General features: G+C 55.6%; 10 protein-coding genes across 10 annotated transcripts; 3 read left to right on the top strand and 7 right to left on the bottom strand.

Moving 5' to 3' along the window:
* Positions 1-129: 129 nt before the first annotated feature.
* Positions 130-2,609, bottom strand: BO80DRAFT_199472 (putative serine peptidase). The gene is made up of 8 exons (XM_025714194.1): positions 2,097-2,609; positions 1,886-2,003; positions 1,679-1,833; positions 1,508-1,630; positions 1,290-1,462; positions 1,043-1,236; positions 828-987; positions 130-775 (listed from the first exon to the last, which is right to left on the bottom strand). The coding sequence occupies exons 1-8, from the start codon at positions 2,334-2,336 to the stop codon at positions 283-285; spliced, it is 1,656 nt and encodes a 551-aa protein (XP_025571501.1). The 5' UTR covers positions 2,337-2,609; the 3' UTR covers positions 130-282.
* A 377-nt stretch (positions 2,610-2,986) lies between these two features.
* sey1 (dynamin-like GTPase SEY1) lies at positions 2,987-5,693 on the bottom strand (the record flags this gene model as incomplete). The annotated part of the gene is made up of 4 exons (XM_025721025.1): positions 2,987-3,273; positions 3,324-5,068; positions 5,129-5,566; positions 5,602-5,693. The coding sequence occupies 4 exons, from the start codon at positions 5,691-5,693 to the stop codon at positions 2,987-2,989; spliced, it is 2,562 nt and encodes an 853-aa protein (XP_025571500.1).
* A 779-nt stretch (positions 5,694-6,472) lies between these two features.
* Positions 6,473-8,419, bottom strand: BO80DRAFT_428513 (translation elongation factor Tu). Its single transcript, XM_025720269.1, has 5 exons — positions 8,174-8,419; positions 8,087-8,115; positions 7,754-8,016; positions 7,013-7,692; positions 6,473-6,958 (listed from the first exon to the last, which is right to left on the bottom strand). The coding sequence occupies exons 1-5, from the start codon at positions 8,337-8,339 to the stop codon at positions 6,774-6,776; spliced, it is 1,323 nt and encodes a 440-aa protein (XP_025571499.1). The 5' UTR covers positions 8,340-8,419; the 3' UTR covers positions 6,473-6,773.
* A 180-nt stretch (positions 8,420-8,599) lies between these two features.
* Positions 8,600-9,809, bottom strand: BO80DRAFT_428512 (putative translation initiation factor IF3). Its single transcript, XM_025720268.1, has one exon. The coding sequence runs from the start codon at positions 9,644-9,646 to the stop codon at positions 8,957-8,959; it is 690 nt and encodes a 229-aa protein (XP_025571498.1). The 5' UTR covers positions 9,647-9,809; the 3' UTR covers positions 8,600-8,956.
* A 131-nt stretch (positions 9,810-9,940) lies between these two features.
* Positions 9,941-12,215, top strand: BO80DRAFT_468066 (guanosine diphosphatase). The gene is made up of 3 exons (XM_025722902.1): positions 9,941-10,506; positions 10,556-11,900; positions 11,950-12,215. Exons 1-3 carry the CDS (start codon positions 10,224-10,226, stop codon positions 12,005-12,007), a joined length of 1,686 nt encoding a protein of 561 aa, XP_025571497.1. The 5' UTR covers positions 9,941-10,223; the 3' UTR covers positions 12,008-12,215.
* BO80DRAFT_199388 (NOPCHAP1/New4 family protein) lies at positions 12,213-13,121 on the bottom strand. The gene is made up of 2 exons (XM_025714192.1): positions 12,581-13,121; positions 12,213-12,522 (listed from the first exon to the last, which is right to left on the bottom strand). Exons 1-2 carry the CDS (start codon positions 13,055-13,057, stop codon positions 12,325-12,327), a joined length of 675 nt encoding a protein of 224 aa, XP_025571496.1. The 5' UTR covers positions 13,058-13,121; the 3' UTR covers positions 12,213-12,324.
* A 385-nt stretch (positions 13,122-13,506) lies between these two features.
* Positions 13,507-14,662, top strand: BO80DRAFT_199375 (eukaryotic translation initiation factor 4E). The gene is made up of 3 exons (XM_025714190.1): positions 13,507-13,561; positions 13,697-14,299; positions 14,374-14,662. Exons 2-3 carry the CDS (start codon positions 13,855-13,857, stop codon positions 14,604-14,606), a joined length of 678 nt encoding a protein of 225 aa, XP_025571495.1. The 5' UTR covers positions 13,507-13,561; positions 13,697-13,854; the 3' UTR covers positions 14,607-14,662.
* Positions 14,663-15,056: 394 nt separating this feature from the next.
* Positions 15,057-17,477, bottom strand: BO80DRAFT_448682 (BOD1/SHG1 domain-containing protein; the record flags this gene model as incomplete). Its single annotated transcript, XM_025721695.1, has 4 exons — positions 15,057-15,378; positions 15,429-15,807; positions 15,911-17,180; positions 17,250-17,477. 4 exons carry the CDS (start codon positions 17,475-17,477, stop codon positions 15,057-15,059), a joined length of 2,199 nt encoding a protein of 732 aa, XP_025571494.1.
* Positions 17,478-17,492: 15 nt separating this feature from the next.
* BO80DRAFT_496534 (putative NADH-ubiquinone oxidoreductase 14 kDa subunit) lies at positions 17,493-18,196 on the top strand (the record flags this gene model as incomplete). The annotated part of the gene is made up of 2 exons (XM_025724028.1): positions 17,493-17,849; positions 17,952-18,196. The coding sequence occupies exons 1-2, from the start codon at positions 17,816-17,818 to the stop codon at positions 18,194-18,196; spliced, it is 279 nt and encodes a 92-aa protein (XP_025571493.1). The 5' UTR covers positions 17,493-17,815.
* Positions 18,197-18,564: 368 nt separating this feature from the next.
* BO80DRAFT_428509 (cation efflux family protein family) lies at positions 18,565-20,276 on the bottom strand. The gene is made up of 2 exons (XM_025720267.1): positions 19,831-20,276; positions 18,565-19,770 (listed from the first exon to the last, which is right to left on the bottom strand). Exons 1-2 carry the CDS (start codon positions 20,131-20,133, stop codon positions 18,700-18,702), a joined length of 1,374 nt encoding a protein of 457 aa, XP_025571492.1. The 5' UTR covers positions 20,134-20,276; the 3' UTR covers positions 18,565-18,699.
* Between the last annotated feature and the right edge of the window lie 146 nt (positions 20,277-20,422).

Raw genomic sequence — 20,422 nt, 5'->3', positions numbered from 1 at the left:
TCATTCCAATTATATAGATTTGAGTAGTGTCACGGTGTAAGAGAGAAAGATAAGGAATGAAGCGAGTACTATCTTTTGATAACCGAAATTTTGATTCCGGTTATGCTTTTCGTTGGAGGATTTCATGAGTCGTTTTTATTGATATTGAGTTCATTGGGACTTGAGATGGAAGGTTTCATCTCATATGTGCGTATTTTCTCATCCTCTTCACAGAACATGCTTGTATCTACCTTATATACATATAGTCATCTTCGTCGATCGTCATCATGCACGGACGTCCGTTCATGCGTAGTAGTCCGCCACCCATTTCTTGATCTGCGCCACTTCGTTGTCTACCACCTTGCGCACTCCCTCGTTCGCGTAGTAATCCGCCATGTACAGATCCGAGCAGTGGAATCCACCGGGGATGATCTGCACGGGCTCGTTGGCCGTGCTCACCAGCTGGCCACCGGGACGGAAGGTCGACGAGACCCCGGAGTCTCTCCAGGGGTCGTATTGTCTGCATCGAATAGGTGAGAACGTCTTCCATCTATGCTCGAAATCAAGGACATGAGAGAAAGGGAATATAACGCACCCGTTGGTCCAGATCAATCTGGTGGTGTTGTGGGTCTGGAACCATCCACCGGTCCAGTCATTGACCGTGGCGGCGGTCTTGCCCTTCGCGCTGCCGTACGTGTATCCGTTGGTTTCGGGGAAGTATAGCGGGCATTGACGTTGCCAGTATTCGGCGTTGACGAGACGGGGCACGATGGTGCTCACGTTCTCCGGGGCACCGCTAAGCAATGTGTTAGTTATTCATGCGATTGTGTCATGTATGAAGTACGTACTCCTGCCAGTAGAAGAAAGGCTCGTTGCACAGGAACCACTCCCATTGCCGGTCGACGGCATTGCCGACCGAGGTATCGGTGAAGATGGGACTGGAGGCGTTGTAGCTGTCGAAGCAGGCGACGCTCCATTCGTCGGTCCAGTAGCCGTAGCTGGCGCAGTCTAGATCGGATGATTAATTCGGGTCCAGGGTATATAAATGACGGCGGGCACTTACAGTCAGGCAGGATGGTCGAGTTGAACCAGTTAGCATAGTTTGCGAGAGCCTTTTCGAGACCGACTCCCTCGGGTCCAGGGGTGACTGCGGCGCCAGCCTCGACGCCCTCAACAGCGTCACAGAACTGGAAGAATTCCGAGTATCCAGTGGCAAAGTCATTGTCTTGCCAGAGGTACGGGCCGTTAGGGAGGACACTGCAAGTAAGTTAGAATTGTAACGAATTCTGTGGCTGCTGCTCCGGACTCACGCTGCAAAGTCATCGTAGTGCTCGAGAGCACCCAGACCGAACAATTCCTTGAGTTTCTGTTGCTCCTCAGTGGTACCAGTCTTGCCAACCTTATCGACGTATTCAGCGACCAGGGAGACGTCCTTGCTGCAGTTCTGCGCCATGCCTTGCTGGATGGGGTAGAAGTATTGCCACTGGGCGGGTTAGTATTTGGCAATGGTTGGCACAGGTAAACGTACGAAGTCATAGATAGCCTCCACAGGGGCACTAGTAGCATGGTAGGCCCAGAAAGTTCCAGGAGCGACAGACTCAGTCCAGGCAGTCAGAGCACCACTGTACGAGCCACCAACCATAACCCAAGGCTAGGTAGAGTCAGTATAATCCGACATGACCTGTGGGTGTGAACATACAGCATTCTGTGCGTTGCTGCGGGTGCTGGTGTCGAATTGCAACTTCACCGTCTCGGCAAAGTAGGTCAGATCCAGGACAGCCTGGTCAAGGGTGAGATACTGCAGGGTCTCGGCATTGAGGACGTCGTAGGGCGAGGAGTCACCCCAGTAGCGGTCTGAAGATATTGATTCAGCTAATAATCATGCAAACAACCAATGGAAACTCACGCTCAATGAGAATAACAGCACCCTGGATCTCCTGCGCATAGACACCGGTGAGGGTCTCATTGGTGAGGTAGCCCTCGTAGCCATCGGCAGAGACCTCACCAGGGGTGAACAGGACCACCTAATCTAATCAGCAACAGTTCCTCACGGTCACAGAGCCAATGCGGGCAGGATTGAAACCGGGCCGTCAGAAGACCACAGGAAGAAGACGTACCGGCGAACCAGGACCACCCCAGTACTCGGTGCTCCACCAGTAGCGCTGCGAAAAGGTTCCCTTGTCCGGATTGTGATGGTCCAACAGCTGCTCAAAGTAGGCCTCGCCCGTAGTGGCAGCAGATTTGCTGGACGCCGGGCGAGAGACGGGCTTGGGCACAAGGCGAGGGCGAGCGGCCTGGGCAAGAGACGCCCAGGTGAGAGCCAGTGCCGCAGCAGCGACAGCGGAGAAGGAACGCATCGTGAGCTGCCTGTGTAGGATTGAGGATCCAGAGAACACAGCAGACAGAACAGCACGAGAGGGACTCAGTGCCGGGGGAGGAGGGAGCGAGACATTTATGTCGGCGGTGCTGCGGGCTCGCACAATGGCGTGAGCTCAGCAGAAGCGGAGTTCTGCTGGTCGGTACGACCCTACCCCATTAGATTGAGACAGGCACGGCATGAGGAACTGGGGCAGGACGAATCCCAAGCGTGGTTGCCGAGTCAAATTATCTTGTGCCGTCGGAGAGCGTCGGGGTTGCCGGAGGGGGTGGAGCTTGCAGATGACATCGTCAGGAGAACGATTGACGAGAGATTGGGGGACGCGAGGACCTCCGCTGCATTAGGCCCCAAGCTAGGGAGGTTAGGCCCGGCGTCGCGGGGAGTCCGGCTGGATGCTAATGGAATCGGGCCTGCAGGAACGGTGAGCACTTGTTATCGGAGGGGTTCCGTAATACATGATAGCCAGCAGCCAGATAGGAGCACCGCCGGAGGAGGATGCGGAGAGAAAACCTACTCCGGAGGCATCCCGCTTTCATCGACAGGCTAGGAAGCATGCTAATGTGAGCATTCAATGCAGTATCTATAAACGAAAAAGTACATTGGAATACAAGTGACCACCCCCTGCCTCCTTTACAAGTCATCCTCCTCCTCCTCGGCCGTCGCCTTCCCTTGCTTGTTGAGACGCGACATCTCGTGCTGCTCGCCCCGGCCAGCCGGCGTCGACATGGCGATCGCCTGTCGCCCCGTGTCCGATGACTCCAGAAACTCGCGCAGTCGCTTCTTGCCCTCCACCAGTGCCTGGTTCGATGCGGCCTCCGTCATCTTGATTATCGGTCCCCACAGATTGAGGGTGTATGTCACGTACGCTCCCACGAGACACAAAAACAGGAGGAAGAAGTAGGCCGGGTTGCGAAGAACTGCGTCCGGTTAGCCATAAGCAACCCACATCCATCAGAAAAATACTCACCAGCAACAATCTCGTTCCAGCCGAGAGCAAGAAGAATTCCGTAAAAGTACAAGGGAACCTGCGTCATGCCTCCAATGGCGCTGCGCTTGGCCTCCACGTACACCCCATCCGCCGCCTTCTTGAACCGCACCGTGAGCTCCTGGCGCTTCGACTCGCTGAGCATCGTCATCTCCTCCTCCAAACTCTTGCCCTCCTCTTCGTCCACCCCGCCGATCGGGGGCAGGTCTTCCTCGTCAGCCGGAGTCGCAGAGCTAGGCGTGTGCCCAACCCAGCGATCCAGCGGGGGCGGCGCAGATGTCTCCGACAGTCGGAACCGGGAAAGAAGGGGAATCAAGGTCAGCGTCGACTCGCGTGCCCGGGTGTAGATGCCCTCAATGTCATCGGTGGGTCGCCAGATCCGAGGGACACCAGCGTCATCGTAGCGGAACTTGTCTTCGAAGTTCTCGCGCAGCTTCAGCAACAGGTTGCCCTCGACCATCTCCTCTTCGATCTTCGCGCGCAGAACGCCCCACGACTTCCGGCGCAATCGCCAGAGCCCAACGTCCACCTCCTCCAGGCTGGCATCGAAACTACTGGCGCGATCGGTGAATTTTCGCTCCGCGTCAAGGACCGTCTCAACAAACACATTCCACACCCGGTCCCAGAACTTCTTCTCGGTCGGCTTCTCGCCGTCCTCCGGCGCACCGCCACCGGCCCGACCGGATCCCAGGGCATTGAACTCGAGCCCGACGGACTCCCCCAGGCGGGACTGCACCCACCGCTCAACCCGGCTAGCGAGCCGTCTCATTTCCTCCCTTCGGAGCCGTGCACTCACTTCGGCGAGCTCTTTCTCATACAGCGCCAGCTGGTGTTGGGAGTCGCTCCAGGCGGTTTCCTCAACGGCCGTGGCTTGCGCAACCTCCTTGAACTTCTCAACTGCCTTGATCGCTTCCTCTTTGACAATCTCCGCAAAGTCATACCCGGTACCCTTCTTCTGCCCAGACTTCACGGCACCCGACACTGCTTCGCTGAACTCGTGGATTCCAGATTTGTGCATGGCGTCAAGCTGGCCCTGGAACAGAGCCTTGAGACGCGTGTCGACCTTGCCCTCAAGCTCCGCATGTTTGCGCTGGTAGACTCCTTTGTGGTACCGACTGGCTTCGGTCTCGAAGGCCTTGAAGGCCTTGGCACGGGAGGCCCGCATCGCAGCTCCCAAGCCGCCCAGGATTTCTGGCTCCCCGAGGCGAGCCGCCTGCGACTGCTTATCCTCAAAGGGAACGATGGCCTCATCAAACGCAAGCATCACCTCTCTCAGAATTTCATCGCAACGGAACTGTGCCAGCAGTTCCTGCTGGGTGGGGAGGTCCAGGTCTTTGTTGTTCGCGATCTGGTCCCAGATGCCTTCCGCATATCGGGAGAAGCCGTCGGCGGGGATGCGACGGTGATACTCGGGAAGGAAGACTCCGCCGTCGGAAAATTCTCCCTTCAACGCATCCAAGTTCGGGTCTTTATGACCATCGCGGAAACGCAGGCTCAGCTTCTTCGTCTCGGCCACGAACTGTTCCGGCTGGTAACTCTTGTGCGGAAGTCCGTAGAACTGGAAATCGAAGTAATCGTGTACTGTAGAATGCTCCAGACCGGCAGGCTTGGAAATCGTATCCCATAGGCGTGACATGTCTTCCATCAGGGTTCGCTGCAGGTTCTTGAGCGGGGTGTTGCCGACAAAATCACGAATGACGAAGAAGAGAAGGGAGCGGTGGGTGGTACTAGAAAGAAACAGTCAGCATGGGAAACGAGGAACAAGCGTAGCCATGCGCGAAACATACTTCTTATCCTTCAGGAACAGCTGCATGTTGACCTCAAAGACGGTCTTCAACAGGCCCATGTTTGCGCCCTGATACAACCCGACCTGGTGCTCCCAGATATTAACAATGAGGACCTCACTCGTCGCCAGCGCAAACAAAGCGCTTTTGCGCTCGAAGTCCTGGTCCTCGCCTCTCTCGCGACCATCAGTACCTTCGACATCCATGACGAGGATATTATCGGCCATGGACGAGTCGCCGCCATTCTTGTTTTTAGACATCCAGATACCCTTGGTGGTCTGACGCCGTTCCAACTCAGACATCACGGAGAACTCGGTACCGAAGAGGTGGTTGAGGAGGGTCGATTTTCCCGTCGACTGGGATCCGAAGACGGATATGAGGTGGTAATTGAAACCGGCAGATGTGACATTTTCGAGACTGAGGTATTTCGATATATTTGCACTGGAGTGGTGGTTGTTAGCTCATGCGCCGCTCACTAACCCCTGAAGCCGTCATCCGAAGGCCAGCCGAGTCGCATAATGGTTATTTGTCCAAAAGTCACGACCCGAGCCACGCCAACAATGGGCATTGTGACAAGGACTGCAGGAAAGAGGCACGCCTACTTGAACTCCTTATTTTCGTCGATGACCTGTACTCCATGTTCATATGCGGTCTTGTCGCTGCTGCCGTTGCCGATCGAGGCAAAATGGCCATTGGTCGCCATGACGAGGGACACTGTTTGCGCTGCTGTCGTAAATTGGTCCTCGTGCGTAGGTTCCGTGCTGGCGGGGGGGGGTTGAATCTGAGAGGGTTGTCGTTTTGGGGGGTGGGTTGGGAAGACAACCGGGAAGGCTGTTGGAGCAACGTCAGATGCGGAGACCGTGGCGAAAGTGGAAGGTAGGGACAAATAGTACGGAGTAGATAGGTGCGGGATGCGAAGTAAGGAGAGAGGGAGAAGGATCGAGGTGGGATGAGGTCAAGGTTCGAAGAGGGTCACCATGGGAGACGGGCAATAATCACAAGATGACAAGATGGTCCCCACCGAGGTCTGCTGGAAAGCGAGCGTGAGTGCTGAGGAAGCCGAGCTGAGGGAGTGATTCTCGTTGTCCGGCGGCCCTGGTCAGGAGTCCTCCTCCTCCGGGGCCCAGACTGGTTAGTTATTCTTAGTGGCCTCGCCTTGTTTCCGGTCGCCTGAGCATCCAGGCCGCGACCGTCCGATCCGTTACACGCTAGGCCTCGTCCGGTTAGTGTCCCCGTGATCTGGAATGCTGTATCGAGTAAGGGTCGCGATCGGGATCGGATGGGCTGATCTCTATCTATGGAGTTCTCCCTACTGTCGAGGATAGGCCACACCCAAGTCCCAGCACATCAATGGAGTAGATCATTCAATTCATTTTCAACGACATACCTAGAAGTGAGAAGAGAGGAGAAGAGATACAAAAGTCTACAGACATTTCAATACAATACAGATACATGGATATGACTCAAGAACTCCGGCGCAACCCACCATCCTGGCGTATCAGTTCCGGATGCTCCCGCTGATGCCCGCGCTGCAAGATGGTGTAAACATTATGAACGAATCCCTGTCAATTATTTTTCGCTTCTTTTCGCATGGTACACAGCAGCCAGTTCCCCGGTCATGCTAGACGAACCTGTTCAGGCCCGCTGTTTACTCGTTCAGGACACGGGTGACGAGACCAGTGGCAACGGTGCGACCACCCTCACGGATGTTGAAGCGCTGACCAGCCTCGGCGGCAACGGGGCGGTGGGTCTTGACGATCACCTCAACGTTGTCACCGGGCATGATGCGGCGGCTCTGGTCCTCGTCGGGGAAGCTGAACTCGGCAGCCTCATCTGTAGACATAGTTAGCAGAGCCTTTGACTCGAGACAAGTACGGAATCACTTACCAGCAGTGCGGATGAACAGCTGGGGACGGTACTGGACACCGAAACCGGTACGGCGACCACCCTCAGCCTCGGTCAGGACGTACATGGAGACCATGAACTTGTCGTTGGCCTTGGCGCTGCCAGGAGCGGCAATGACCATACCACGGCGGAGATCCTCACGGCGGACACCACGGAGAAGGAGACCAGAGTTGTCACCAGCGCGGGACTCGTCGCAGGACTTCTTGAAGGTCTCAATGTCGGTGACCTTGGTCTTGATGACCTCGTTGGAGGTACCGATGATCTCGACTTCGCTGTCCTTCTTCAGAAGACCACGCTCGACACGGCCGGAGGCGACGGTACCACGGCCGGGGATGGAGAAGACTTCCTCGATGGACATCAAGAAAGGCTTGTCAAGGTCACGCTGGGGGGTGGGGATCCAGGTGTCAACGGCCTCAAGGAGGGCGTCGATACGCTCGGCACCGATGTCGGCCTGGCGGTCCTCGAGGGCGCAGAGAGCAGAGCCGAAGATGATGGGGGTCTTCTCACCCTCGAAGCCGTAGGTGTCGAGAAGCTCGCGCATTTCCAGCTCAACGAGCTCCAACATCTCCGGGTCATCGATGGCATCGACCTTGTTGACGAACACGACGATCTTCTGGACACCGACCTGGCGAGCAAGCAGCAAGTGCTCACGAGTCTGGGGCCTGTTGACCGGCGTCAGCACTGAAACTCGGAGGGGTCAGCAGGACCAAGAATTAAACGTACATCTGACCGTCGGAGGCAGCAACGACAATGATAGCACCGTCCATGTTGGCGGCACCAGTGATCATGTTCTTAATGTAATCGGCGTGACCGGGGCAGTCGACGTGGGAGTAGTGTCTCTTGTCGGTGGCGTACTCGATGTGGGCGGACGAGATGGTGATACCACGCTTGCGCTCCTCAGGAGCCTTGTCAATGGCACCATACTCGAGGAACTGGGCCAGACCCTTGGAGGCCTGGTGCTTGGTGATGGCAGCGGTCAAGGTGGTCTAGAGGAATGTGTGAGAAGTTTTCGGACCGTATCGGGAAGAACAACAATGCCGGGAATTGGAGTCTCACCTTGCCGTGATCGACGTGACCGATGGTACCTATGAAAAGCTGATTAGCGGCGGTGTTGGGAGATAGGAACTGAGGATGGAAGCTTACCGATGTTGACGTGAGGCTTGGTACGCTCGAAAGCAGTAGCCATGCCACGGGCAGCCAGCTTGTCTTTGGCGAACACATGCTGGATGGGGTTGACACCACGGGGGCGCAGCAGGGAGGCCCTGCTGGAACGCAGGAAGAAGTTGGCAGTTCTAGCGAGGCCGGACATGATGGCTACCCTGCGATGGAAAGACAACCGGACAGGAATGAAAACCAAAGGAAACGCGATGGAACGGGAGAGAACACAAGCTGGGATGGAGCAGACCTTCAGCCCGGAAAAATTTAGGGAGACGCTGACTCAGCTGCCGGCCAATCACGCCCGCAGTATTGCGGAGTCCCCAGGCACGGGATAGGCCCACGCACTCCAGCAAGCAGGTATCCCGGCCAGGAACAGGTACGGCAGGGACTGACCAGAGGGAGGTGGAAGGGCAAGTCGGGGAACCGAGATGATGTTGCAACAATGATATTATGGTACATTCAATATTTTCCACCGGGTGGGGCGTGCACATGACTTCGATATGAGGTCGTCCTCTCCCGCTCAACCATAGCATAGATAGCTCAAGATGGATGCCATACCCGGAGCCTGAGCCGGAGCATGGCAAATCATACCCGTCATATGGCCATCATCCAGTCAGCTACCGAGCAGAGAGATATTTCTGAGATTGCTGGAAAGCCTGCTCGATCCTTTCCAAGCACTGATACTTCGTTATATACATGCAAAGAACCCACAATTCCAATCCTCAATAGTATACACATTAAACTCCGATCCACCTTGATGCACAGTCCTCAGTTACTATCTTTTTTCACCACTAAAACCACATGTCTGCCCGGCTCCCCTTCCATGGGCCTCACCGGTACGGCCTTGGCCTCCCGAACAGTGTCCATCACCCGGTCCATCAAAGTCTTAACTTCCTCCACGGTAGGAGCTCTCTTGCGTTTCTTTTTCGTCAAAATCACCTCCACCTTCCGACCTTTCTCGAGGAACGTCGTGAGCTGCTTCATGCGATGAGACAGATCATGGCTATCGATCGCCCAGTTCAGCTCCAGCTGTTTAAGGCCATCTCGGGGAGGTTTCGCTTTCTCCTTGGCCTGTTCCCGCAATTCGAATTTATTCATGATTTTGCAGATGGACACCCCGTTCTTACCAGGCGACACCTGCTGCACACAATAGTCCGCGCGATCGATGGATCGCAGGACCTCGCGAAGACTTATTGGGGGATCAAGGCTGTTGTTTTCGTTCACTAGCTGAACGTATTGCGCCCCGATATCTTCATCTAGGGTATATTGCGGCAGTGCAGGGGGATTGGATTTTGCACGATATCTGAGCAAGCTGCACGTCGGACTGTACGATCGAAAGGGGACTTCATTGAGGCTGGGTCCAAGTCGGAAGAATGCTGGACGAAAGGTAGGCTGAGAAGTGAGGAGGATCTGACGAAGGGCCCTCGTCGGAGGAACGAGGCGGCGCACGTGCTTCATTTTCGGGGAGGAACAACGGTCCTCAGCGGCGATGGGATTGGGGTTCAGAGCAATGGGAGGATAACTGCGATAAGGCTAGACGGATTCTTCGAATAACAACGAGGGATCATCGGGTGCAGGCCTGCGGGGAGCAAAAGCTGCTACCAGGGACCATGTGGTGGAAGTCAAGATGGTCGGGAATGTGTCCGGCGCTCTGGCTGCATGCGGCGACCGCCCACCAGCCACGGGGGCGACGCCACAGCAGCGGGCGGAACCCCCGATCGTTTCAGAGACCCTGAGAGGCGGAATACTAATCACGCCGAGTGGCCTTCATTTGCCTCTCCGTCTCGCCCTCGTCTGTTCTCTCTCTCTCTCGCTCGCTCGCTTGCCCCTGACTGCCACCGTTATCCTTCCCTTCGTTGGTTGGCTATACTCCCCACAATCTTTTTTGGCCTGGACCGGAGGCTCCCGGACGATCCTATGGTCTCTCTTCGATTCCACCGTTAATCCACCATCTTTCCTTTATCCAACTCGGTCGGAACCCACAAGCGTGGTCCCCCGGACGTAACGCTACCGCCGTATCCTTGGCCTTGCCCGCATGTCGACTGGCGTTGACAGTCGACACTTTCAAGGTACATCGCCCTTTGTCTCGTCAGGCTCCAGACCTAGCAGACGTTCGGTGTCGCACCCCTCCGAACCCGCAATCACTACAGCCAGCTTGGACAAATCGATCAATAAATCTCGTCGCAGTTTCTCCAGCGCCATGATGTCCCAAAGTCAGCGGTCCCGCTACCTCAAGACAGGTGCGATTGTTGGGGCTGTGCTTCTTATGCTGTTCTGGCTTTCGCCGTCTAAGCCTACAGTGAGCAATCTCGGGACTCGTGAGTACCCCTATGTGGACGACGTTGAACAGGACTGACGGCCACATAGAGCAACCTTCCACCGGTGTCGCTCCCCTCACGGACAAGTGCACAAAGCCTCATGACCCCTCCAAGCCTCTGATTCAGTATGCGCTCATGATCGACGCTGGAAGTCAGGGCTCTCGGATTCACGTTTACCGCTTCAACAACTGCGGCCCTACTCCCGAGCTTGAGAACGAGGTCTTCGAGCAGACCGAGAAGAGACAGGGTGGTTCCGGACTTAGCTCCTACAAGGAAGATGCGGAGGGAGCTGCCAAGAGTCTGGATCCCCTCATGCAGGTGGCTCTTAAGTCTGTCCCCGCCGAATATCAGTCTTGCTCCCCTGTTGCCGTGAAGGCCACCGCCGGACTGCGTATGCTCGGACCCGAAATGAGCCAGCGAATCCTGGAGGCCGTCAGGACTCGCCTGGAGACCGTCTACCCTTTCCCTGTTGTCTCCCGCGAAATGGGCGGTGTCCAGATCATGGATGGTTCGGATGAGGGCGTGTACGCTTGGATCACGACCAACTACCTTCTTGGTAAGATTGGCGGCCCTGACGAGACCCCTACCGCTGCTATCTTCGACCTGGGAGGTGGTTCCACTCAGATTGTCTTCCAGCCCACATTCCCCAAGAGCCCGTCGGGTGGTATGCCCGAGAAACTGGCCGAGGGCGACCACAAGTATGCGCTGCAGTTCGGTGGTCGACACTTCGACCTGTACCAGCACTCTCACCTGGGTTATGGGCTGATGGCCGCCCGGGAGGCTGTTCACAAGGCTATTGTCGAGGCCAAGCTGGCCGCTAGCACCGTCGATATGTCCTGGTTGAAGCAGCCGATCTCCAACCCCTGCATTGGACCCGGTATGGAGCGTGATGTGGAGCTGACCTTTGACAATGACCACGCGCTCGCGGGCAAGGTTACTGTGAAGATGGTGGGCCCGAAGGAAGGCACCAATGCCGCTGCCCAATGTCGTGGTCTGACTGAGAAGATCCTCAACAAGGATGCTGGCTGCAAACTGGCGCCATGCTCGTTCAACGGTGTCCACCAGCCCTCTCTGGAGAAGACGTTTGCCCGCGAAGATGTGTACATCTTCTCCTACTTCTTCGACCGCACCAAGCCCCTGGGCATGCCCGACTCGTTCACGCTGGAGGAGCTGCACCAGCTCACGGCGACGGTGTGTGCGGGCGAGCCGGAGTGGAGCATCTTCGAGGGCGTAGAGGATGCTCTGCCGCAACTGCGCGACCGGCCCGAGTGGTGCTTGGACCTGAACTTCATGCTGGGTCTGTTGCACACGGGATACGAGATGCCGTTGTCGCGCGAGGTCAAGATCGCGAAGAAGATCAAGAACAACGAACTTGGCTGGTGTCTGGGTGCAAGGTGAGTACTGATGGTTCTTGATTGATCCGCTGATACTAACGAGTGATAGCTTGCCCCTGCTGAGCCAGGAATCCGGCTGGACGTGCCGGGTGAAGGAGGTTTCCTAAGCGGATGACGGTGATGCGGCGACGATAGTTAATAAACATGGAGCTTTGCTCTGACGTATACAATCTAATCTTCTGCAAATAGATTGTTGACATTCGCTGTTCGGCTGTCCAACTTGTGTTATTAGACCTGTTGGTGTTGTGTATGGGTATGATTACTATGTGATGATCTATGATGCTGACCTCGTAGCGAACGTATACCAACTTTTGTAAACCAAGCCTAGCAGTATCCCAGAATACAGACCCGAGCAACTATGTATATCCTAAACCAACCGGTAACCGGAAGCGCCAACCCATGCAATCAATAGCCATGATAGCCTCTATATCTCCTCGATGGTCGGTTTCTCCGACGAGTTCTCCGCATTTCCCATCAGGGTATCCAGAACGTTCGAGTCCTTAGCAGCCTTGGGCCTCTCAGGCAGGATATGTTCATTCTGCTTGGCTTCGGGCTTGCCCTCGGAGGCATTGTTGCTCTCCTCATCCGGTCGCTTCTCTTCGAGAACACCTAGACCCAAGTTCTACTCGCGATTAGCACACCCAAACCTTAACCGGGAGCCGTGAGAAAATCTTGCATACCATCTCGATGTACTGTCCCTCCTCGTCATCATCCAAGTCATCCAATCGCACATCCTTCGCCCGACCGGCGGCAATCTCCTGTTCGAGACGCTCATTGGCGGTTTTCATCTGAGGCAGGAAGGCCGATAAGCGGGAGAGCAGATCGGGATTTTTCTCGATGCGGTGGATGCGCGGTTTGGGTATCGAGGGAATGCGCGGGATGTCGTCGGAGGGAGGTTTGGATTGAGGTTGCTCATGTGTGATAGGCTCGTCGTCATCTTCGCTATCGTCGTCACTGGACCCCGACGAGGACGTGTAGTCGTCCTCATCCTCCTCGAGGTTACCATGGCTGGTGGAGTTTGCGGTGTGGCGGAGGTCATGAGCCGATGCGGCGGGGGAGTGTTCGCGCGGGTCGACATCGCGACTGGAAGTGGGAGCGCATGATTGCGTGGATACGGCGAGGGGATCGGCCCCTGGGCGGTTGGAGGAGGGGGACATGGCGGAGGGGATGGATAGTGATGAGAAAGTAAATCAGAGTAAGTAGTAGAAGACTGGATGAAATTGCGGGCGATTGATTGGCGCCGAAGTGGGGAAGCGGCGGGTTGGCGGGGAACTAAACACAACCAAAGACACTAACCGTAGCCCTTAATGCTGCCCCCATGCCAGGCTGACGCCATGGACGCCAATCGATCAGGCCAGTTATCCGACCTGCGTTCTTCATCGTGCAGCGAGCGGCAGGCACGCCTCGTTGGTGAAACCTCGGTGGCAGTGTTGCGTGTGCAATCCGTTGTCTTCGATGCTTCTGACGGCTGGTCGGGGCTGACCTCGTGGTGGATTCATCGGGCTTTGATAAGGGCGTGCTTCCCCTCTCCTGGATTCAGAGAGTTCATCTTTACTATTGTCTCCTGGGTTGTCTCGGGCGTGACTGGTCTGCTGGTTCCTGAGTCTGTTAGGAACCGTCCGTTGGTGTGTCCCGGAATAGCTTCACCTGCACTTACTTCGGTAGGTAAACTCCCTTTGTGCTTCATTGTCCCATTGTCCATCTGACAGGTCTAATACCCCTTTGTTGTCTCCTCTTTATTCCGCCACGTTATAGCCATTGATCCCCTTTCTTTTCTCCAAGCTTACCAACAATAGGATCCTCTTCACTCCGAACTATATTGCCTTCAAACACAGGGAATGCCTGTATCTCATTCCCCTCTCACCTAGGAAATATAACAGACCACATCCCACCATCCCCATACTTCCCCCTCACCCATCCAACCATCAAACCACCACCCCTCCAGCCCGCCAACATGAGCATCCCAAGCCTCCACATCAACGACCAAAGCCCCATAGAGGAGCACCCCCGCGACAAAGACCTGACTCGCAAATCCCTCCACCAGAACATCTTCGGCAAGCTCCGTCCCCTCCCCTTCCAATACCACTGGACAGTCTGGTACGACCGACACACCGACAACCCAGACACAGACTACGACTCCCGTCTGTATGTCCTGCACGAAGACGTCGCCGACATCGCCACCTTCTACCGCGTCTACAACAACTACCCATGGGACAAGATCCGGCTGCGCGACACCGTGCATATCTTCCGGAAGGGCGTGAAGCCCGTCTGGGAGGACCCGGAGAATCGCAACGGAGGGTGCTGGCGCTTTCGCGTGCCGAAGAGTAAAGCCCAGGCTTTCTTTCATGAGATTACCATCTTGTGCATGGCAAATGAGTTTCAGGCTGTGTTGGAGAAGGGTATGCCCATCCCTTTTGCCCTTTTCTCTCCTCTGTCTTTTCTGTTGCTTGTATACTAACAGAATCATAAACAGAACACGACCACGTCCTCGGCGTCTCCACCTCCATCCGCTTCAACACGCATCTCATCTCCGTCTGGAACAAGCTCGGCTCCAACGAACGCTCCATCAAGGCTCTCGAACAAACCATTCTCGATCGTCTCTCCCCGGAACTCAGACCCACCGGGACCGGCTCCAACGCTTACTTCTATAAACGGCATGATGAGAATGATGGGTTCCAGGAGGCGGTGGAGAAGAGTAAGACGTAGGTAGTCACTCTTCTGTTGCTTGGAGGGTTGCTACGTTGTTGTTAGCTGGTCGAAGCGAGTCTCTATCTATGTACATGTCTGCCTGCGTGGTGGATACATAGATTAGTCTTCGAGAGTTAAGTGGTTACGTTATCAGGTAAATGGAACGTCAATCGAGACCTTATAGCATGTCTACATAGGAAAGCAAGTAGTTAAAACTAGGTAGTATGCGAGCAAAGTGAACCCTGGACATCGAAACCCAATTCATCCATACTATGAGTTCTAGACCAATCAGTTAGATTCAAAGAAACATAGTTAATTACATGGTCCTAACTACGTGCATACTAATTGAAGGCCACAGTAAATACCAATAATACATCAATATATTACATTAGACACATCATCCCTATCTATTCATCTATCGATCTATCTATCTACCAACTCATCGAGCTATCGATAGATAGAGATAGATCACGATGGTCTCCGACTCACGCTCCGTCGTCTCAGTCTCCTCTCATCTCCCTCTCTTTCTCTTTCCCTATCCCTCTCTCTATCCCTATCCCTATCACGTTCCCGTTCCCTGTCCCTCTCCCGATTCCCATTATTCCCACCCTCCGCCTCGCCACTACCACCACCAGGAATATACCGATCAATCTCCACAAACCGCGGCGGCGGGTCACGCTCTTTCTCCGTCCGTTCCGGCGACCGCACCCGACGACGAGGAGACCGGCTCCGGCGACTAGTGGGCGGGACGTAGCGGTCGATGTCGAGGAGACTGGGCGAGCGGCGACGACTGCGTGAGCGACGGCGGGAGCGGGACCGCCGACGAGAGGAACCCGGTACGCGGGGGGATTTCTCGCCTTCGCGGGGGCGGGTGTCGTCGGGGTCTCGGTCACGGTTTTGTTCGCGGGCGTGGTCTTCGCGCTCACGGGGTCGGTCTCGGTCTCGTTCTCGATCTTGGTCTTGGTCGCGGGGACGGTCCCTATCTCTTTCTGGGTCTCTGGTTCGGTCCCTGTCTTGGTCTCTGGTCCTGTCTCTGTCTTGGTCTCTGGCTCGGTCTCTGTCGCGATCGCGATCACGATCACGTTCTCGTTCACGCTCACGGTCTTGGTTTCGGTCTCGATGGACGGAGCGTGAGCGTGAACGCGAGCGGTATCGAGGGCGAGAACGGGATCGGGAGTAGTAGCTTCGTCGGCGGCGGTAGTCGTCGCGGTGTCGGTCCCTATCTCTGTCCCTATCCCTATCCCTATCTCTTTCCCTGTCCCTAGTATCTCTGTCTCTGTCTCGATCCCTATCTCGATCCCGGTCCCGTCGCTCTCGGTCACGGTCACGGTCACGGTCACGGTCACGGTCTCTCTCCCGGTCGGTTCGCGTGGTAGATCGGCTTCGGCTCCGGCGGTTGGGGCGATAGCTGCGGTCGCCGTATCGGTTGTCGCGGAAATCACGAAGCACGAGTCGGTCATCGGTATCTCGGTTGCGCGGCTGGCTGGAGACATCGCGCGACCGGTCTACGCGGTCATCGTCGAACCGGGACGAGAACCTCCTTCTCGAGCGACTGCGGCTGTCATCCCGTTTTCTTGTCCGATTGCGATCGTCTGCTGTGGATCCACGTGTTCGGTTCTGATCTGCGTCGCCCGGCGGGCTCCCTGCCCTGGTCGGAGTGTTGGAGTATCTCGATTCCGCCTTGGGCCCTTTCGGGGGTGGCTTGAGGCCGTTCTCAATCGCCTCTGCTTCCTCAAAGTCGAACTCGGGTTTCTGCCGCGCCTTGGCCGCCAGCTCCTCTCCCTCCTTCAGCAAAAGTTGTAGCGCCGTTTCCTCCAACGACTTCTCGTCCACCGGTGGCGGCGGTGGCACGGGTGCAGGCGTGGGCTCTTTCGGGGTGGGCGACTTGTCCTTTCGCGACTCGCGATACCGTGGGGAGTGGGCGCGATCTGAGCGATAACCTGGTGAGCGATCCCGGTAACGGTAGCGATCCCTATCCCTATCTCGATCCGAATCACGGTCTCTGGTGCGGCTGCGATCGCGCCAGTCGCGGTATCGGTCGCGGTCTTCGCGGCGTCGTCGCTCGTATCGTTCCTGGCGTTCCTTTTCTCGCTGCTCGTCCAGCTTCCGCTGCTCCTCCCGTCGCTGTTCCTCGCGCTCCCTCCTCCGAGCCCTCTCTTCTTCCTCTTTTTGGCGCTCAATCTCCCGTCGCTTGCGGTCCTCCTCGGCCTTTTTGCGCGCCTCTTCCTCCTCAATTTCCTGTTGTTTGCGCAGCTCCTCCTGCCAGATCTTTTCGCGCTCGTCGCGTTTCGTTTTCACATGAACGGCGTAGTCCTCGTCGGTTTTATTCCCAGCCTTCTCCTCCTGCGCGGCGAGCTCTTCCCCTATCTCATCGCGACGAATTTCACGGACCGACCCCAAGATATCAAGAAGGAACTTCTCCGCCAGCGCGTCCAACGAATGTTCGACAGTTTTGTAGACATCGCTTCGATCCACGGCACCCTCGATCAGCGTCGCAGCCTTGCCCCGCTCACGAGCAAGCAATCCGGGTTCGCGATCGATTTCCGACTCTGCGAGCTCAACGAGGAGTTTCGTAAATTCGACCTTGCCTTCCTAGACGGCGCATTAGCCCATACCCACCTACCAACACCACAAAAAAAATCAAATAAAGAATCAAAATACCCCATCATGAAACTCCGCCCATATCTTCTTTCGAATATGATCAAACCCACCCCTTTTCTTAAACGCGTGCAGCAAATTCTCAATCGCCGTATGCTGCGCCGCGGATAAAGGCAATTCATCCGTCTTGAACTTCTTCCGCTGGAGACTGTCCAGGTCCAGATCCAGCGACGCCCGCTTGACCCCAGCAGCAGCCACCAACGAATCCGACATTTCCTCTGGACCAGCCATGAGACATCAGCCAGTATTAACTAGTCAAACCTGAAAAGAGGCGCCCAGCCAATAGACCGGTACAAAGTTTCCGGGGAGAATACCTAGAATCATCAAGAGTCGCAAGGCGGAAGACCCGCGCGCCGCAGTCCCCGGGCAAACAGATAATCCGAAAACCTCCGAACAAGCAAGATTGGGAACCACGGGGCCGTGATTCGCCGGGTAATCATCATTCAATCGAACCTCACGACCGTCCATTTCGCTGGTGTTGGGTTGCAGTTGGATTTCTCCCCACTGCGTGTCGCAATTCAATTCCTTTCCTCCCTACCGCACCGTATCACCGCAGCCGGTCCGCGATCATGGTTCACAAAGTCCTCTTCTGGGGCGGCTTCGGTATGTTACCATCACCACTACCTACCTACATACCTACCTCTACCAATCCACCTCGAATTCAGCCTCACACCTCCCTCCAAGTACAACACTAACAAGAAATAGGCATCGCCGTCCGCCTCTGGCAACTCGGCATCGAAATGCGTCCCATCCTCGCCAAAGAATCCCTCTGGGTGTACCCTCTCTTCGCCGGCGTCGGAGGAAGCTTCGGATACTGGCTCCAGGGCGTCGAGAACCGCCAATTGAAGATCCTTGCACAGCGGAGGGAAGCTATTCTGGAGAAGCGCAGACGGAGGGATGAGGGAAAGGTTGGCGGTGCTGAGGAGGGTATTTTGGCCGCGGCGGCGTGAAAAAGGAACATGTATACCTGAAGTTCATTGAGGGGGGTCTCTTTGTGGGTTTGTTGTATTAAGGGTTAGAGAGAAATGTTATCCCGACTGTTTTATTTATTTTGGGGTTTATGGTGTGGAAGGGGGAAATGGGAGGGGGGAGGAGGGGGGGAATGGATTGCTCGGTTTGAGGTGGGAGAAGTTTATAGGTGAGGTTTGGATGGATGGGTGTAGGTTCTTGTAATGCTTTGAGGCTGGGTGGTGTAGAGTGGGTGTGAAGGTATTGATTGACAAAGTTTTATACTTGATTGACTAGGTCCGCGTGGTTGATGCTGGGTTAGCAGATATCTGGTATTGCTTGAAGTCTGCCGGCTAGACTTGGACTGGCTAATTCGGAGGGCTGATGTCTGTATCTTGATTTAGATCTGCGAATAGAATGTTGGCGATCAGGCAATGTAGTCACAGAATACATGGATAGCACTATTACATGATACTTCATTGAAGCCTCGTATATGTACAGCATGCTATGCCTTCTCCGCTGTAAACTGCAGCGAAACCTCCCATTTCTGTCCCCCAGATCCGTACCCTCCGCCAAGTCGGTTCTTGATCAGGCTGGCAATCCGTTCACGCAGTCGCACAAGATTCTCCTCGGTTCCTGATACTCGAAGCTTCAGGTTGGCCATGCACAGCCCGTAATGGACCTGCCAGAACCGGGCATCGTCGACCCCGTAGACGCAGGGATCAGCCTCAATATCGTGGATCACCTCGGATACCCCTGGCCCCGAGTAGGACATGAGCAGCATAGAGCCCAATGTCTTCACCAGCCGCACTCCGATGACACACATCGAGATGGAAATGGTAACGGAAAGCAGCACATCCAGCCAATTGTAGAGTTTAATGGACACCAATGGCAGCAGCAGCAGGAGCGCGGAGCAAGACAGAGTCAGGAAATGGGACGGGTTACTGAGAACCGACGGCAGCGACTCAATATACCCAAATCGCATCGCCTTGCCGATCCGGCCGTGGTTCTTGAGACCAATGGCCGAGATCAAGGTGGATGAAATAGCCAGCAAAGCGGTAAAATCCACACGACCCAAGGACACCCGTTCGTGGACATGAGTATGATGAGGCTCATGACCGGAAGACTCCAGGAAATGTTGCAGGTTATGGGAAATAAGGTCCATCCCCATGAACAGCAGGAGTACGCACATGGCGAACCCAGCCAGCACCTCGGCGCGCTCCAATCCGAACGGGTGGCGAACACTGGATCGCTTCCATACTTCAAAGTTGCCCAAGATGTCAACAGCGACACAGAGCAATGCGCCGAGGGAGTCAAAGAGAATCAAGTGCGACAGAGCCGTCATAGCCAAAGATCCATGAGCACTCCAAAGCGTATATCCAGCAATACACATGTGACACACGCTCCACCAGAACCGGGTAGTCTGGTCCCTGGACATACTGGAGCGGTACTCCTTGAAAGTCGGTATAGGCAGCGAATTGGGCAAAGCTAGAGGGGCTCGAGGGGGCGGTTCGAGGAAGATCTGATGCGAAATACTACTGTGCTTATACTTGTGTCCGCGTCGCTGGCCAATGTTCTACATCATTAACGGCGGGGTCAGTATCTCCTGACAAACCACAGCAGCAGCAGCACTCACAGACTTGACGACTGGGCCCTTGGCCATTGTCATAGTCTTGAAATTGAACGGCCCCGTAGCATTGTCGCTCTGATCACCCTGCAATGCATCTGCCGGGCTGAGGTTGAAGCCCCCCCGCGTAGGGCTCAGGTGATTCGCATCCCCGGGATCCAATGTGCCCCGCGAGGCAGGGAACGTGTCCCTCAATGGCGACAGGGAGTCTTTGTCATGCAGACCGGATGACTGGTCGGAAATGCTAGGAGGATCATCGGGGGGTGGCGTCGGGGTGCGCGGAGGAATAGGGATGGGGAGGTTCGATGCCATGTTCGGCTAACGAAGAGCTGGCGCCCGCGCCGATGGCTTCGGTGCTAGCTCAGAGGGATCGCGTTACACCGTGCGGGACACGGCGGAGAAGGGTACAGAGGCAGAGTATGGACAAAGCAAGGGTCTGAAGTGGAATGTTGCAGGATTGTCTTATCACTTCGACTCCTCGGTTTACTTTCGGCCCCATCCGGGGAGGCATCTCACCGCCCGGCGGACTGCCAATATTACTATATTAGGAAGGCGGCCAGCATCATCTACTGTTGCACTTCAGCCTTCGAGCACAATGTCA

Source organism: Aspergillus ibericus (assembly GCF_003184845.1).
Source record: "Aspergillus ibericus CBS 121593 unplaced genomic scaffold BO80scaffold_48, whole genome shotgun sequence".
Taxonomy (NCBI): Eukaryota; Fungi; Ascomycota; class Eurotiomycetes; order Eurotiales; family Aspergillaceae; genus Aspergillus; species Aspergillus ibericus.
Note: the sequence above shows the minus strand (reverse complement) of the source record. Positions and strands in the feature narration are given on the sequence as shown.